Source organism: Vicia villosa, linkage group LG5 (assembly GCF_029867415.1).
Source record: "Vicia villosa cultivar HV-30 ecotype Madison, WI linkage group LG5, Vvil1.0, whole genome shotgun sequence".
Lineage (NCBI taxonomy): Eukaryota > Viridiplantae > Streptophyta > Magnoliopsida > Fabales > Fabaceae > Vicia > Vicia villosa.
The window spans coordinates 81,748,238-81,763,692 of NC_081184.1; the positions used below are offsets into that span (position 1 = coordinate 81,748,238).

Genomic DNA, 15,455 nt, shown 5'->3' on the forward strand with positions numbered 1-15,455 from the left:
CAAAGAACAAGGCTCCTAACACTAATTCCAAAAGATCCATAACTCCAAAATGCCAAGGGATAGTAACCATAGTCCAAGAGATCCTTAAGTCTTTTATGGTTCAGGTTTGATTATTAATTTTTTAAGAATAAAATGAAAGGTCCAAATGGATAAAGGAAGAAAAGTGCATAAACATAAACATATGTCCAAATGAACAAAAGGAAAAGTACAAAAACATAAACATGATAATGAATGAGAAGTAGTAAAGTAAAGCATAAAGCATAAAATAAAGCAATAATGAAGAAGCATAAAAATAAAAGTTATAAGTTTGATGTTAATTGTTAATTGTTAGAAGTTAGTAGTTAGCATGTATGATCAATAATGATTAACCAATGAACTTAGGTCAAGGTTGATGAAAACTTATTAGAGGATTGATAAAATCAAAACCTCTAAACAACAAGTTTTCAAAATTTTGAACCAATTGTCAAATATTTAACCATCCTTGGGCTTGTAAACATAGGTTTAGGCCACGAATGATCATTCTCCGATACGGGACAAAGAAGAAAAAAGAAGAAGAAGGAAAGATATGGTTTAGAATTAGAACACAATGTCGAGATGAATTCCTCTTGATTTTATGGGATTTCAACTTAATGATTTATCAGAGGATTGAGAGGATTAAAACCTCTACACAATGAAATCAATTAAGACTTACACCCACTAATCAGAGAGAGAGAGAGAGAGAGAGAGAGAGAGAGAGAGAGAGAGAGAGACAGAGAGAGAGAGAGATGAAAGAAAACTCAAACTATCATTAATATCATTCATCTAATATTATGGATTTGGTTCTTTCAAACCTATCAACATCCTAGATCCAATGATTTTAATGAAGTTAAGTCAAGATATCACAAAATATTCCCAAGGTCAGAATTAAATCATAAAGAAATAAAAACTTTAATTAAAACAAATAAAAAGAAATTTAAAATAGTCAAAATGTAAGAAATTATTGATGAAATACTCAAGGGGTATCCAAACACCAAATAAATTTCTCACAAGACCAAAATAAAATCAAGAAACATATATGATTTTTAGAAAAAGTTTTCATAATTTTTACAAACTCAACTAATTAAAAATGACAACAAATGATTAATTATTTGGTATCATAACATCAAACAAAATCCCAAAAATGATTAATTATTTGGTATCATAAAAATGACTAATTAAAATGAAATACATAAATGGTATCATAACATCAAACAAAATGCCAAAAATTAACCATAGGTCAAACATGTGAAGTCAAGACTCTCCATCCAATGTGTTTTGATAAAGACAAAGTGAAAGTCAAATAATCATGTCAAAAAGTATGAAAAAAGCTTCAAGAACAGTGTATCAATTCAAGTGTCCAAGTCTTATCATGAGCAAAAGCTAGCACCAAATTATTCAAAATTAAAGTTGAAGACTAAACATGCATCTTGATTAATAGAGGTACAAACATGCAATTATATTTGTAATATTAGTGCTCAAATTTTTCTCCAAAAAAATCACTTGCATGCTTTGGTCATTTGTGTTCAAAATCACTTTCAAATATATATTTTTTATCATATTTGAACTATGTTAAATCACTTTTAAATATAATTTTTAATCATGTTAAATCACTTTCAAATATAATATATTGACTTGAATAAATCAATAGATGTTGTATTAGGTTGGCTCAAATATTTAGACAATTCTTTAAATATTTTAATTTTTTTAAACATGTAGTTTTTCGTAAATTGTGGCGTTTTTAGCTGTCGTAACAGCACAAAAACCTCCACAATTTACAACATTTTGAAAAAGTATTTTTATATTTGAATTTTAAAAAATGTTGCAGACTTGTTAAGTCAGGTAACCGTTTGAATCGACTTCAAAAGTTCTGTACGGATTTGAAAAATAAATCAGCAACTTTTTAACACCTTTTCATGAATCCTTTTCATTTTAACATGGCATTTGTTCATGATATTTTTCCACAAATTCACCATGATTCATAAAGGTTTTATGCTCATATAAGTACATAAAATTTCAAATTACTTTCACCTCTTCCATTGCAATTTACATCATTATATTCATTCATTTTCAAAATCAAGTGTTTTGATACTTCAACTTTTATTGAGAGTTTTTCTACATGTGTTCTTCATATTATTTTAGAAAAATGTCTCTCTCATTCATAAACACTTGAGCACTAATAAATCTTTATAAATTGCTTGTTTGGAAGGGAAGATCAATCTTAGAGATTGATACATATTCATCAATTTTATTACTCAAATAATTTCTAGATTTGGTTTGTAATTTCTTATTGTTCATGATTGTTGGAACAAGAGAGTAGAAAGGAGAGGATTGTTTTATTGTTCTACTTGTTTGGTTGTACCTTGTTGTCCAGGATTGTTGGAAGCAAGAAAGTCAATAAGGGAGGATTGTTCTCTTAGTGTACTTAGTGAAAATCCAAGAGGATTGTTCTTGGTGGTTTTGTTGTTAGAAGATTGTAGAAAAAGTCTTGATAAAGGATTGTACAAAGATCTAACAATAGTGAAATCTCTTTCATGTTCAAAGGATACTGCAGTACTCTCAGACTGTGAGGGGAACCAGGATACATCATTTAGTTCTTTAATTTTTCACATTTACCGCTTTCATCGCATGTCATAAACTAGAAAAGAAAGAAACACATTTATAAACTCTTAAACCAAACCAGAAAAATAAGAACAAGTATTCCAAAACCGAATAAATTTTTAAAGTTCTAATTCACGCCCTCTTAGGCGCACTCTTAAACTTACAAAACATAAGTCAACAAATGTTGACAAATTTTTTCATATTTTTTAAAGGTCAAAAAATAATTTAAAATCAATTATAACAATGCTAATAAGGCAAAAATAAAAAAAATAGTAAAATCAAAAATAAAAATATGAAAAAATATAAATCAGAAAGAGAAAAATAAGAGAATATTTTAGCAAAGACTTTGGTATTTTTTGGAATTAAAATGAAAGAGTTATTAATTTTTGAAGATAAAACAATTTAAAAAATAAAATAAAAGTAAAAAAAATGTAGACCATCTGATCAATGTCAAAACGTGTTAGTAATCAAATCTAATGGACCTGGCGCGTTGTGCATATCATGGTCATTAGTGAATAACACACTGAATCACATTTAAAATGTTTTTTGAAAAAGGAAAATGCTTATTAGTAAGGAAAGGTGAAAACAAGAAAAGAAAGAATAAATCTCAACCATTGTTTATAACAACCACCCCATGATCCCTATTAAAAAGAAAGTTTAATTTATAGTAAATTAAAAATTATCCACTAAAATAATGACACATGTATATTCTTGTGTTTCTTGTTCAAACTCTTTCTTACTAAATAGAATTACTCTTTGAAAAATAACGTGCCATTTTGTCATTGGTTGAAGACGACCATGTCATTGTCTTTATCCTTCAACCACCCTAAAATGGCATCCCTCAAATGGTAAAATTAGAGGATCAAACCTATGCCATTCGCTCCGTCTCATCAAGACGAAGACAACCATACCCTCGCGAAAAATTTATTGTTACCATAGCTTACTCATTTTGGAAAAAAACCAGAAGAACAAATTGAAAGGGATTTGAAATTATACAAGCTAAAATCACTTCCAGTTAACAATAAACCATACCACGAGGATCAGTGTGATGAGAGCTACATTGTAGCCACAAATTTGAGATGAACTTATAAAGGAATGTACCTGTAGAAGTTCAACTTGGAAGATCTCAAAATGGAGTTCGTATGCTTGATGCAGGGAGAGTTAAGGCTTAATTATTGCTCGGTTAGCTTCAGGGAGTAACAAAAAATTTAACTCAACAAATAATTTTGAGATAATTCCAAGGAGAGATTGAATTAGATTCTCAATTTCAATGGAGGGTAGTGTGAGTTGCAACAGAGATTTTTGGGCTCTCCAAGCCTGGGAAATGAATGGAATTTGATCATCTATTTATAGCTTAGCTCATGTAATAAAAAAGCGTGTGAAATGATCAAGAATTGAGTGAATTCGTGTGAAGGTTGAAGCAAGGGAAGTGTGATTTTTATTTCACTCAATACACAACCAAAACTTGAGTTTCAAAGCACTAAATTCCTTCTGAAAGGTTGCTAAACATGTTTAAGAGCGAAAATGCGTGCCACATTGGATCAATTTTGAGTAATTTGGAGATTGACAAAACTGATCATGAGCTTTCTTCATCTTCAAGGTACCAACTTTGAATTCATGGGGCATTCAACCAAGGAGGCTTTATGGCATAATCATGGGCTCTTTGGAAAGCTGAGGGGCAAAGCTTCACAATGTGCTTGGAAATTCTCCATTTGGATTCTTGAATCAAGAGTTATAGTTTCTCAAAGTAGAGAAAAAAGATGCACAAAATACTTAGCCAAATTTAGTAGTTTTGGCAATCTTGGTCAGCACACTTCAACCTTAGGCCTCTATCAATTGGCTCGTGCATTTCTTGAATTTCTTTGAGCCAAATAATCTTCTGATTATGATGAACATGATGAAAAAATAATAAAATTCATAGATGCCATGAATAAAGTGATATGGACTTGGCAACTTGGAGAAAAACGAAGCATTTTCGCGGAGTCATTTCATCAAACACCTTGGTGCATATGCCAAAAGCGCATCTTAGAGCTTGAATTTGGCAATAGTCCCAACATGAAAGTTGTAGAGAATGAAAAAATAAGCTTAAGTACAAAATTTATGCAAGAGAAAGTGAGAATTTCACTAATTGGCCATGAGGCCAGTTTTGCACACCAATCAAGCCTTAAACCATAGGCATCTCACCATGACCTATAATGTTTCTTCTCCATACATGATCTTCCACCCATATTTTTCTATTTAACTTCAAATATGGATCAAATTAGACTCACTCAAGATTACTGTGCAAAAAGAATGGGCTCAAGGTGATAAAAATTGAGCATGTTATGACCTTTTGAAGTTGGTACACAATTCCATACACTTTCAAAGGAGACTTGTAACGTCTTCTCACTCTTGATGACTTTATTCACAAAATTTCCTCTTGACTTGTGAAGAGAAGTTGTTGAAGATGTCAAGGAGAGTATTTTGCAAAAAGAAGCACTCAAATATGTTTAAAATTGAGGGAGTTGTGCCCTTTTGATCATAGAATCAAGAACTTGTCAAATTAGGTATATCTTCTTGAATCAACCTTGAATCCTTTGAACTTTTCTTGCATGATAAAGCATAAGGAGGTACATAATACTTTACAATGATTTTTTCTTGAAGAACACTTGATTGTGAAGCTCATAACTTGAGGAAACTTGTTGAAGAAGGTATAGAAACAAACACATGAACCTATGAAGTTTCCTTGATGAATCAAGCCACATAGTTTTAAGATAAACTTGACCAAATGAAGTGGAGAGATGCTTAGAACATGACACTTGATTATAAGGATATATCTCTTGAATTTAATCCATTTATCTTCCACGAATGCCCAGTTAATTGAGGGTCAATGCTCAAAACCCTAGCTTTAGGAGAGGTGTGGATACACTTGATTCAATCATCTATTTTGCAGAAAGTTTTGAAAGACAAATGTATATTTTTGTATTTTGGTTAGTATAACAAAGAAATATTGAGTGCTTAGTGATCCCCTAAAGATGAGGTGAGCACAACACCAAAGATAGAGCCTCAAGATTGTGATCTTTATTAATGATTGCAAAAGTGCAAATGATTAGGAGAATCTTAGGGTCAAAAATTAGGGTATGACAAAAGGCTGAAGTGAAAACAACATGGTGAAGATGCATCTTTTTTAGCGACCTTAGGCTTAGAATATGATCGGAAAATTATAGCAAGTGCACTATTTTCTCGATGTAGTAATAATTGGGGTTATCCCCAGTGTCGATCTCTTGAGGACTGCACAGAAACTTAAGTGTTTTAACCAATTCAATTGAACAAAAACTCCTTGGTTTGTTTCAATGTTGTTTGCAAAATTATAATATATGAATTAAAAAAATAACAACTAAATAAACTTGTATTAGACAAATAAGAAAGTAATGCTAGGGGATTGTGTATGAAATTCCTTATAATAACAATACTCTTAAAATTAGCCAGATCATCACTAATTCATATCATCACCATATTTTGAGTGAGACTTTCCAAAATTCCTTTAAAGAAAATCATTTAATATTTCTTTTATACCCAAATTCCTTCGTGGTATAATAAGAATACTAATCTCTTTGTTTCAACAGAAAACTTACGGTTACAAATCTATATCTCAATTCCTTGACTATACAGATTTATATTTTTATACAAAAGCATTAACCTTGGTTTTCCAACCTAACATTAACCATAAATCAAAACCTTATTTTCCAATAATGGTTTGCATTAAGAACACTGTAGAAAAAGATGATAATGAAAAAGTTATGAAATTACTAATAAAATAAGCAAATTGTCATTACAATAGGAAATCAGGGACACCCCCCTAGCATTGGGGGGTTTAGCCTCTCATGTTCATGAAATTAAAAACAAACATAGTGAAAGAGAAAATCATTACAATATAATTAGGATGACTTTGATCTTCAATAGCTTCCGCGGTTGAGAGATCTCCGTTTTCCCAACAATTGCATGTATCTGCTCTTCTCCCAAATTGTACGTGAAAATAAAAATTCAATTGCCAAAAGATGCCCCCCTCTCATGAAAAATAGGTTTAAGTAGTGATACTATGTTTCCATCTGGTGCAGAATGGCAAAATTGCCCTTAATGAGTCCAAAGTAAAAATTCAGCAAAAAGGCTCCAAAGCCTCACATCCACGCTGACACGGCCGTGTCAAATAACACGGGCTGCCCGTGTCAGCTTCTGCCCATGTAACTCTTCTTCAGCTTCTGCCCGTGTCAAATGACACTAGCTGTGTCAAATGACACTGGCCGTGTCAAATGACACTGGCTGCCCGTGTCAGCTTCTGCCCATGCCATTCTTCTTCAGCTTCTGCCCGTGTCAAATGACACTGGCTGTGTCAAACGACACTGGCTGTCCACATTGTCTTCCACTCTTGTTCTAATTCTCTTAGAAACTTTCCTATTTCCTGAAATCAATAAACACTACCAAAACAAGTTTTAAAAGCATCTAATTAGCAATAAAAATAAACAAGAACTCATTTGCAAAATATGAAGAAAACTAAATAAAGCGATTGAAAACTAAACCATGATGTTACCGGAATGAGCGATTTCTTACCAAATAATCGATGGAAAGTAAGTAAAATTGGTGACCGATCACAACCCCAAACTTATCTCATTGCTTGTCCTCACGCAATGCATGAATAGACAAAACTGAGGTCACCCCTGAATTAAGCTTACCACAATACAACCGTGCTTTTCGCAACTCAACTTTCACCATTCCGGTCAATCCTGTCGATTTCACAACCCGAATCGCCCGCTTCACTATCACATCAAATTTCCACTTCACCTGTAAGCTTTATCACACATCTCACCAATTCTCTCGGGGTTCAGAATAAAAATTCACTCACAAGTTCATAATATGCAATACCAACTTTTAAATTCGAATATATTCTACTTTCATACACAAACACTTTGCACACACTTTTTGAGGTCTTTGGGTTGAAACGGGGCTTAGGACAGGTGGGATAAACAAGGAATAGGATATGCAAGGGGTGTAGGCTCAACATTCGTGTTGTTGTTCTTGTTTTAGTGCTTCGTTTAGCATCATGGGATTCAATCACACCATTTCTACTCTTTTTCTTTACTCAATTGTTGCTTTGAGCGTATGCTTTGGCGAGTGCTCATTCCAATTCCTCTCTCTTTTTTTTCATATGCATTTTGATGTCTCAACACTTTTTCTTCTCTTTTTTTTTTCAACACATATATTTTTTTTCGCACTCGCCTTTCTTTTAGGCGTACTACCCCAAACTTATGATTTTGCACTGATTTAACAACAACATCAAACACTTATGCTGAGCAGGGTAGGAAAAGAAATTGAATTTAAAGATATATTCTTTTTTCTTTTTGGCCAAGGGTTAATAGATGTGGTTAACACAAACAAAGGATACAGGCTCAAAGGGGTTTGCAAAGGATAAACATAATACAGGGTGGCTGGAAAGGCTCAATGTTAACACAAACAACGTGCCTCAGTGTGTGTCAATGTGTAGTGTCATATGAGTAGAACATACGCAAAATCAAAGTGGTAAAGTCATACCTGACTATTCTCTCAGGATGATGCATATTTGGCTTTTTTGAGCTCTCGCATTGTTGGGCATAGCTTACAAGATCCATAGTATTTCTTGTGTGATGTTGCTTCTTTTTCGGTTCGTGTATGCCAACTTTCAATCTCAGTCCGGTGTTGTTAAGTTGCGTCCCACAATAATTTTTGGTTGTATCAACTTCCAGGGATGCCTAAGGTGCAAGCTTGGGTTGGATCTTTCATCCTTTTACTACCACTCCATCAACCATCCGGTAAATCACATCAATCTGTAACACATGGTAGACATAATAGCATAGAATTACTAGGAACAAACACAAATAACCGAATCTAAAAACTGAATGCAATAAAAACCTCCCCACACTTGAACCAAACATTGACCTCAATGTTTAAATTCGAGATAGCGAGGGTGAACTCACAGAGAGTATTGCGACTCCGGCTGCCGCTTCCTAGCTTTCACCAGAGAGACCCACTTTTTTTATTTTCTGAAAACAAAACAAAAAGTAAACCGCATTATTAAAACCGTGGGTTGCCTCCCACGAAGCGCTTCGTTTAACGTCGCATGGCTCGACGGTCCAATACCCTTTATTAAGGAGGGTACTTCCTCCTCCAAACTTGGTTGCTTGTCACTTCCGTAACCACAACCTTATGAAGTCGAGAAGTATGGACCACTTTTCTCTTCAAGTTACTACCCACTTTCATCTTCTCACCTATACTTTCCCCTGTTTTCTTCTTCTTGATTTCTTGAATTACCGCAGGAATTTTTATAGGTGTATGAGCTGAGGCCACCTTAGAGATGATACTTGAAACTTTTTCGGGATGGTGTGGACTTCTTCTGGCTCCCTCACTTCTGATCATACCAACTTTAGATTGATTATTCCTACCAGCAGCTTCTTTTTTGACTTCTAACACCTTCAGTGTTACCTCCTCATCAAATGATTTAACTACGAGTTCCCCTTTTTCAATATCCAAATTGCAGCGACTAGTAAGCAAAAAGGGTCGCCCAAGAAGGATTGGAGTCTCTTCATCCTCAGGAATGTCGATGATGTGGAAATCAACTGGGTAAACAAACTTGTCAATCTCTACCATTACATCTTCGACTATCCCATATGACTTCTTAATAGTGTGATCAGCGAATTGCAACTTTGTTTCACTCTCGCTTATTTTTCCAATCTCCAGCTTTTTGAAGATGGACAATGGCATCAGACTCACACTAGAACCAGAATCAATTAGCACCTTTTTGAACACTCTGTCATTTATGGTGCACGGTATTGCCACCACTCCAGGGTCTTTCTTCTTAATGGGGATCTTCCTTGCTGGCGAGACTCTACCACACTTTTCAGTCACAATTTCTGTTTCATCTCCCACTTGTCTTTTCTTAGAAATTACCTCTTTCATAAATTTCTTGTATAAAGGCATATTCTCAAGTGCTTCAAAGAAAGGTAAGTTAATCTCTAACTTCTTGAACATTGCAGCAAACTTCTCAAAATCCTTCTCTTTCGAATCCTTCTTGGCCACTCTAGAGGGGAATGGTAATTTGACCACCGGTTTAGTTTCTTTCTTATTTTTCTCTTCTAGTGGCTTAACCGGTGATATCACTACTTCAGGCTCTTTTGGATTTTCTCTAATTTCTAGATCTACCTCTATGACTAAGTTGTCATCTATCCCCTCCTCTTCTTCAGGCTCTGGCGCTTTCTGACTTCTTGTTGTAACAACATTAATTTTTTCTTGGTTTTTTGGATTTGCCACAGTTGAGCTTGGAAGAGTACCTTGTGCTTGTGGAGTGAGATGTTGTGCTATCTGACTCATTTGAATTTCCAGATTCTTGATTGAAGCGCTGGTGTTCCTCAGATTGCTCCTAGTTTCTTCTTGGAATTGAGAGTTTTGAGCTGCCATTTTTTCAATAGCGATCTCCCAATCTTCTTTCTTCGGTACCTGTTGTTGAAATTGTTGTTGACCTTGAGTTTGGAACTGTTGTGGATGGTGCTGGAATTGTTGTTGGTATGGTGGTTGTTGTGGAGGTATGTATTGATGTGGCTGTGGTTGATATTGTTGAGTCTGAGGTTGATATGGTTGTTGGCCTTGAACCGGCTTCTGGACGTTTCCTTGCTGGTCTTTCCATGAGAAGTTCGGATGATTTTTCCACCCCGGATTATATGTGTTGGCGTAAGGATTATTCTGCCTCAACATATGAATCTGCTCAACCTGTTCTTGAGTTGCCACACAATGCATAGCAAAGTGCGGTCCACCACATATTTCACAAAGAACCGCTTTAACTGGTTCCACCTGTGCCACTGTCTGAGTTCCAATATTCATCTTTTTTAACCTTCTCTCTACCTCTGCAGCAATCTGATCCTCCATCTTAACAACCTGCTCTGGCAACTTCAAATCAATTTTACCCTCCGGTTGGCTCATGGTTCGATCATACAACTCAAGATGCTCATTAGCAGCAATTGCCTCTATGATCCTTTTCATAACAGTGGCTGTAGCAAAATTGGTTGAACCACCAGCAGCGGTATCAATAAGCTGCTTTGTCTTAAGTCGCAAACCATTCACGAAATTCTGCATCTGCTCGGTAGCGTCCATGTTATGAGTAGGACATGCAGTCAAACACCTTTTGAACCTCTTGTATGCATCCCCCAATGATTCCCCCTCTTTTTGTTTGAAATTTACAATATCGTATCTTTTTCGGATAAACACCGACGTAGGAAAATATTCATTGAGGAATGCTGTTTCCATCTCTTGCCATGTCGTGATACTTGCAGCTGGAAGTGAGTAAAACCATTCTTCTGCATCTTCGGATAAAGTAAATGGGAACATCACGAGTCTCTTGGCTTCTTCCGAATGGCCTTCAATCTTCAATGATGTTGTTGTGGTGAGGAATCTTTGTAGATGCTTATTTGCATCTTCATTGATTCTTCCCGCAAACGGCTTGCTCTCCAACTGTCGGATAGTTGAAGGATGGAGTTGGAAGTGTGCCACATTGACCGGTTGGTTTACGATGGTCATTCTTCCAAGCGGGGCATTAGCCCTTCCATAGTCTCCTAAAAGTCTCTCTGGAGGAGGTGGATCCGCTGCCATAGGTTCTGATTCAGACTCTGAATGCTCGGACGGAATAGATAGTCCTTCTTCGTCTTCCGATTCTGAAACTATAGGTGATCCCTCTTTCGATGCCAGTCTTTTCCGCTTAACTTCTCGTAGTCGTGCTCGCAATGTTCTTTCTGGTTCTGCGTCAAAAAGAAGTTCAGCTGAGGCCTTACCTCGCATACAAGATTAGACAATGCTTAATCGGAAGCACAAATAATAACAACAATAAAATCAAAATAAAAATTGCAGAAAAATAGAATTTTAGTTGCAGAGCAACAAAATTTCAATTGACTTATTAATCACTTATATTATGGCAGTCCCCGGCAACGGCGCCAAAAACTTGATCGGAAAATTATAGCAAGTGCACTATTTTCTCGATGTAGTAATAATTGGGGTTATCCCCAGTGTCGATCTCTTGAGGACTGCACAGAAACTTAAGTGTTTTAACCAATTCAATTGAACAAAAACTCCTTGGTTTGTTTCAATGTTGTTTGCAAAATTATAATATATGAATTAAAAAAATAACAACTAAATAAACTTGTATTAGACAAATAAGAAAGTAATGCTAGGGGATTGTGTATGAAATTCCTTATAATAACAATACTCTTAAAATTAGCCAGATCATCACTAATTCATATCATCACCATATTTTGAGTGAGACTTTCCAAAATTCCTTTAAAGAAAATCATTTAATATTTCTTTTATACCCAAATTCCTTCGTGGTATAATAAGAATACTAATCTCTTTGTTTCAACAGAAAACTTACGGTTACAAATCTATATCTCAATTCCTTGACTATACAGATTTATATTTTTATACAAAAGCATTAACCTTGGTTTTCCAACCTAACATTAACCATAAATCAAAACCTTATTTTCCAATAATGGTTTGCATTAAGAACACTGTAGAAAAAGATGATAATGAAAAAGTTATGAAATTACTAATAAAATAAGCAAATTGTCATTACAATAGGAAATCAGGGACACCCCCCTAGCATTGGGGGGTTTAGCCTCTCATGTTCATGAAATTAAAAACAAACATAGTGAAAGAGAAAATCATTACAATATAATTAGGATGACTTTGATCTTCAATAGCTTCCGCGGTTGAGAGATCTTCGTTTTCCCAACAATTGCATGTATCTGCTCTTCTCCCAAATTGTACGTGAAAATAAAAATTCAATTGCCAAAAGATGCCCCCCTCTCATGAAAAATAGGTTTAAGTAGTGATACTATGTTTCCATCTGGTGCAGAATGGCAAAATTGCCCTTAATGAGTCCAAAGTAAAAATTCAGCAAAAAGGCTCCAAAGCCTCACATCCACGCTGACACGGCCGTGTCAAATAACACGGGCTGCCCGTGTCAGCTTCTGCCCATGTAACTCTTCTTCAGCTTCTGCCCGTGTCAAATGACACTGGCTGTGTCAAATGACACTGGCCGTGTCAAATGACACTGGCTGCCCGTGTCAGCTTCTGCCCATGCCATTCTTCTTCAGCTTCTGCCCGTGTCAAATGACACTGGCTGTGTCAAACGACACTGGCTGTCCACATTGTCTTCCACTCTTGTTCTAATTCTCTTAGAAACTTTCCTATTTCCTGAAATCAATAAACACTACCAAAACAAGTTTTAAAAGCATCTAATTAGCAATAAAAATAAACAAGAACTCATTTGCAAAATATGAAGAAAACTAAATAAAGCGATTGAAAACTAAACCATGATGTTACCGGAATGAGCGATTTCTTACCAAATAATCGATGGAAAGTAAGTAAAATTGGTGACCGATCAGAATATATTTGACATAATCTTCTCCTGATTTGTTTTCTGTATAATCTCCTAAAGTGTAATGGAATTCATGATGCTGATGTAATTTGTTTGAAATTGAATGGCAATTTATGAAAATTGAATGAAGTTATGGATATGGTTTCACAAATGTAATGTATGATGGGCTATTTTATTTGGATTGGCTTGAATGTGTCATGGGGTTGAATAGAATATTTTAGAAAGTCAAGGTCAATGGGAAGGTCAATGGTATATGGTTTGACTTGGTCAAAGCTGGTTTTTTTGTATTATTTTTCTTAATTTTCTTTACTTTCAATGAAAACCCACTTCTCCTTAAATTAAATCCCGAATCTAGATCAAAACTTGTTTTGAATACAACCCCAAATCTTGTATTATGCCCTGCACTTTTAAAAATTTGAATCTACAAGTCCTTGACCGAATATTCCACACAAGAATCCCTTGAGAAATCCTTAATCTTCCTTGAGGTGTACATTAATGAAGAGAAGACTTAAGATGATGAGTATTAACAAAACTTAACACACATTATTCTCAACTGAGAAGCAATGATGAAGCCTTAAGCGCACCAAATGCACTCTAATCAAACGATCTTCAATTGAAGTTTTGGTGGATGCACATCTTGTAACTTGGTGAATTAAGAAGTCCATGCATCTAACCCCTAATTCTACATTTCAATGCTCAAAGAAGAACCCAATGAACTAATGTTATACACCTCAAACCATAGTGAAATCCTAACTTCCAAAAGACATGTCGGATCATTCATTAATGATGCATGTGAGTTAGATGACCTAGTGGAGATATGCAGATGAAATGCGAAGCTTAAGCCAATTAAAAATAAAATTAGGAGGACAAGTTTTAGAGTACAACACTATGCTCTCCCACCTCTGACCACCGCTTGTCATGTCAGCTCAACCCCAACCTTCCTCGCATTATCTTCTTCAACAACTTTCTAAATTTTGGTTTATACAATCTCAAAACATGCTTCATTTCTCTCTTAAGATTTTACTACAAATTTCATAAATTTCTTTTAAGGATAAGTTTTTATTATTGGTTTAGTTTTCGAAAGTAATTTTAATTTTTAAAAGAAAAATAGGAATCGTAAGTATTTCCAAAGCAAAAGACAAACAAATGGAAATCCTACACCAAATAGCTACGCATTCAAAGCCAAATAGAATAAGAAAAACAAAGAAAATGGAAAACAACAACAACAAAAAACACTATGCATGGGTAGGTACATAATCTTGGATAACCGAGTGGAAACCCATTTCGTCCCTTCTTGTGTCATGTTCTCGGGTTTGGTAGTTTAGTCCCATTTGTCTTACATTCCAAACTCACGTCAACATATAAACCAGTTCCAGAAAACGCCACTACCCAAACAATCATGCACCAACTACGTTTAGTAGTTATCAACTTATCATCTTCTTTTTCCTCTTTATATTCCACCTTACTGGTTTCATTATTTCATCAAAAGAAAAGAAAAATGTCGAAAACTTTAGTAGACGAGTGTCGTGGCGTACTTCATGTCTATAGCGACGGTTCCCTAGTCCGTGCTGCAAACCCAGCTTTTAACGTCCCAGTTCACGACGACGGCACCGTTTTATGGAAAGACGTCGTTTTCGACTCAGCTCATGACCTTAAGCTACGCCTCTATAAGCCAGCTAATTCAACAAAAGGCTCCAACCTTCCAGTTTTTTACTACCTTCACGGTGGTGGCTTCTGCATCGGCTCGCGAGCATGGCCAAACTGTCAAAACTATTGCTTCAAGCTTTCTTCTCAGCTGCAAGCCATAGTGGTTGCACCGGACTATAGGCTCGCCCCGGAGAATCGGCTTCCGTGTGCGTTTGAAGATGGCTTCACGGCTGTTAAGTGGCTTCAACAACAAGCTATGAGCAGTGAGAGTGAGAGAGACTCTTGGTTGAACGACGTGGCTGATTTTAGCCGGGTTTTTATCTCGGGTGACTCGGCCGGTGGTACCATGGCTCATGATTTAGCGGTTCGGCTCGGGTTTGGTTCCACGGAGCTGGAACCGGTTAGGGTTCGGGGTTATGTTCTGCTGGCACCGTTTTTTGGTGGAACGGTTCGAAGCAAGTCGGAAGCTGAAGGGCCTATAGATGCTTTTCTGAACTTAGAACTTATTGACAGGTTTTGGAGGCTTTCGATACCGATTGGAGCGGACACGGATCACCCATTTGTGAATCCGTTTGGACCAGATAGTAAGAGTTTTGAGGAGATTGATCTTGATCCTATTCTGGTAGTTGTTGGAGAAAATGATTTGCTTAAAGATAGAGCAAAGGAATATGCAAATAGGCTTAAGGATTTGGGTAAAAATATAGAGTATGTAGAGTTTGAAGGACAACAACATGGGTTTTTTACTATTGATCCAAATTCTGAA

At 35.7% G+C, this 15,455-nt stretch overlaps 1 protein-coding gene across 1 annotated transcript; it reads left to right on the top strand.

The window, feature by feature from the left end:
* Nucleotides 1–14,352: 14,352 nt before the first annotated feature.
* LOC131604899 (probable carboxylesterase 15) lies at nt 14,353–15,455 on the top strand (the record flags this gene model as incomplete). The annotated part of the gene is made up of 1 exon (XM_058877315.1): nt 14,353–15,455. A coding segment is annotated over exon 1 (1,011 nt), but the record flags the coding sequence as incomplete, so codon positions are not given.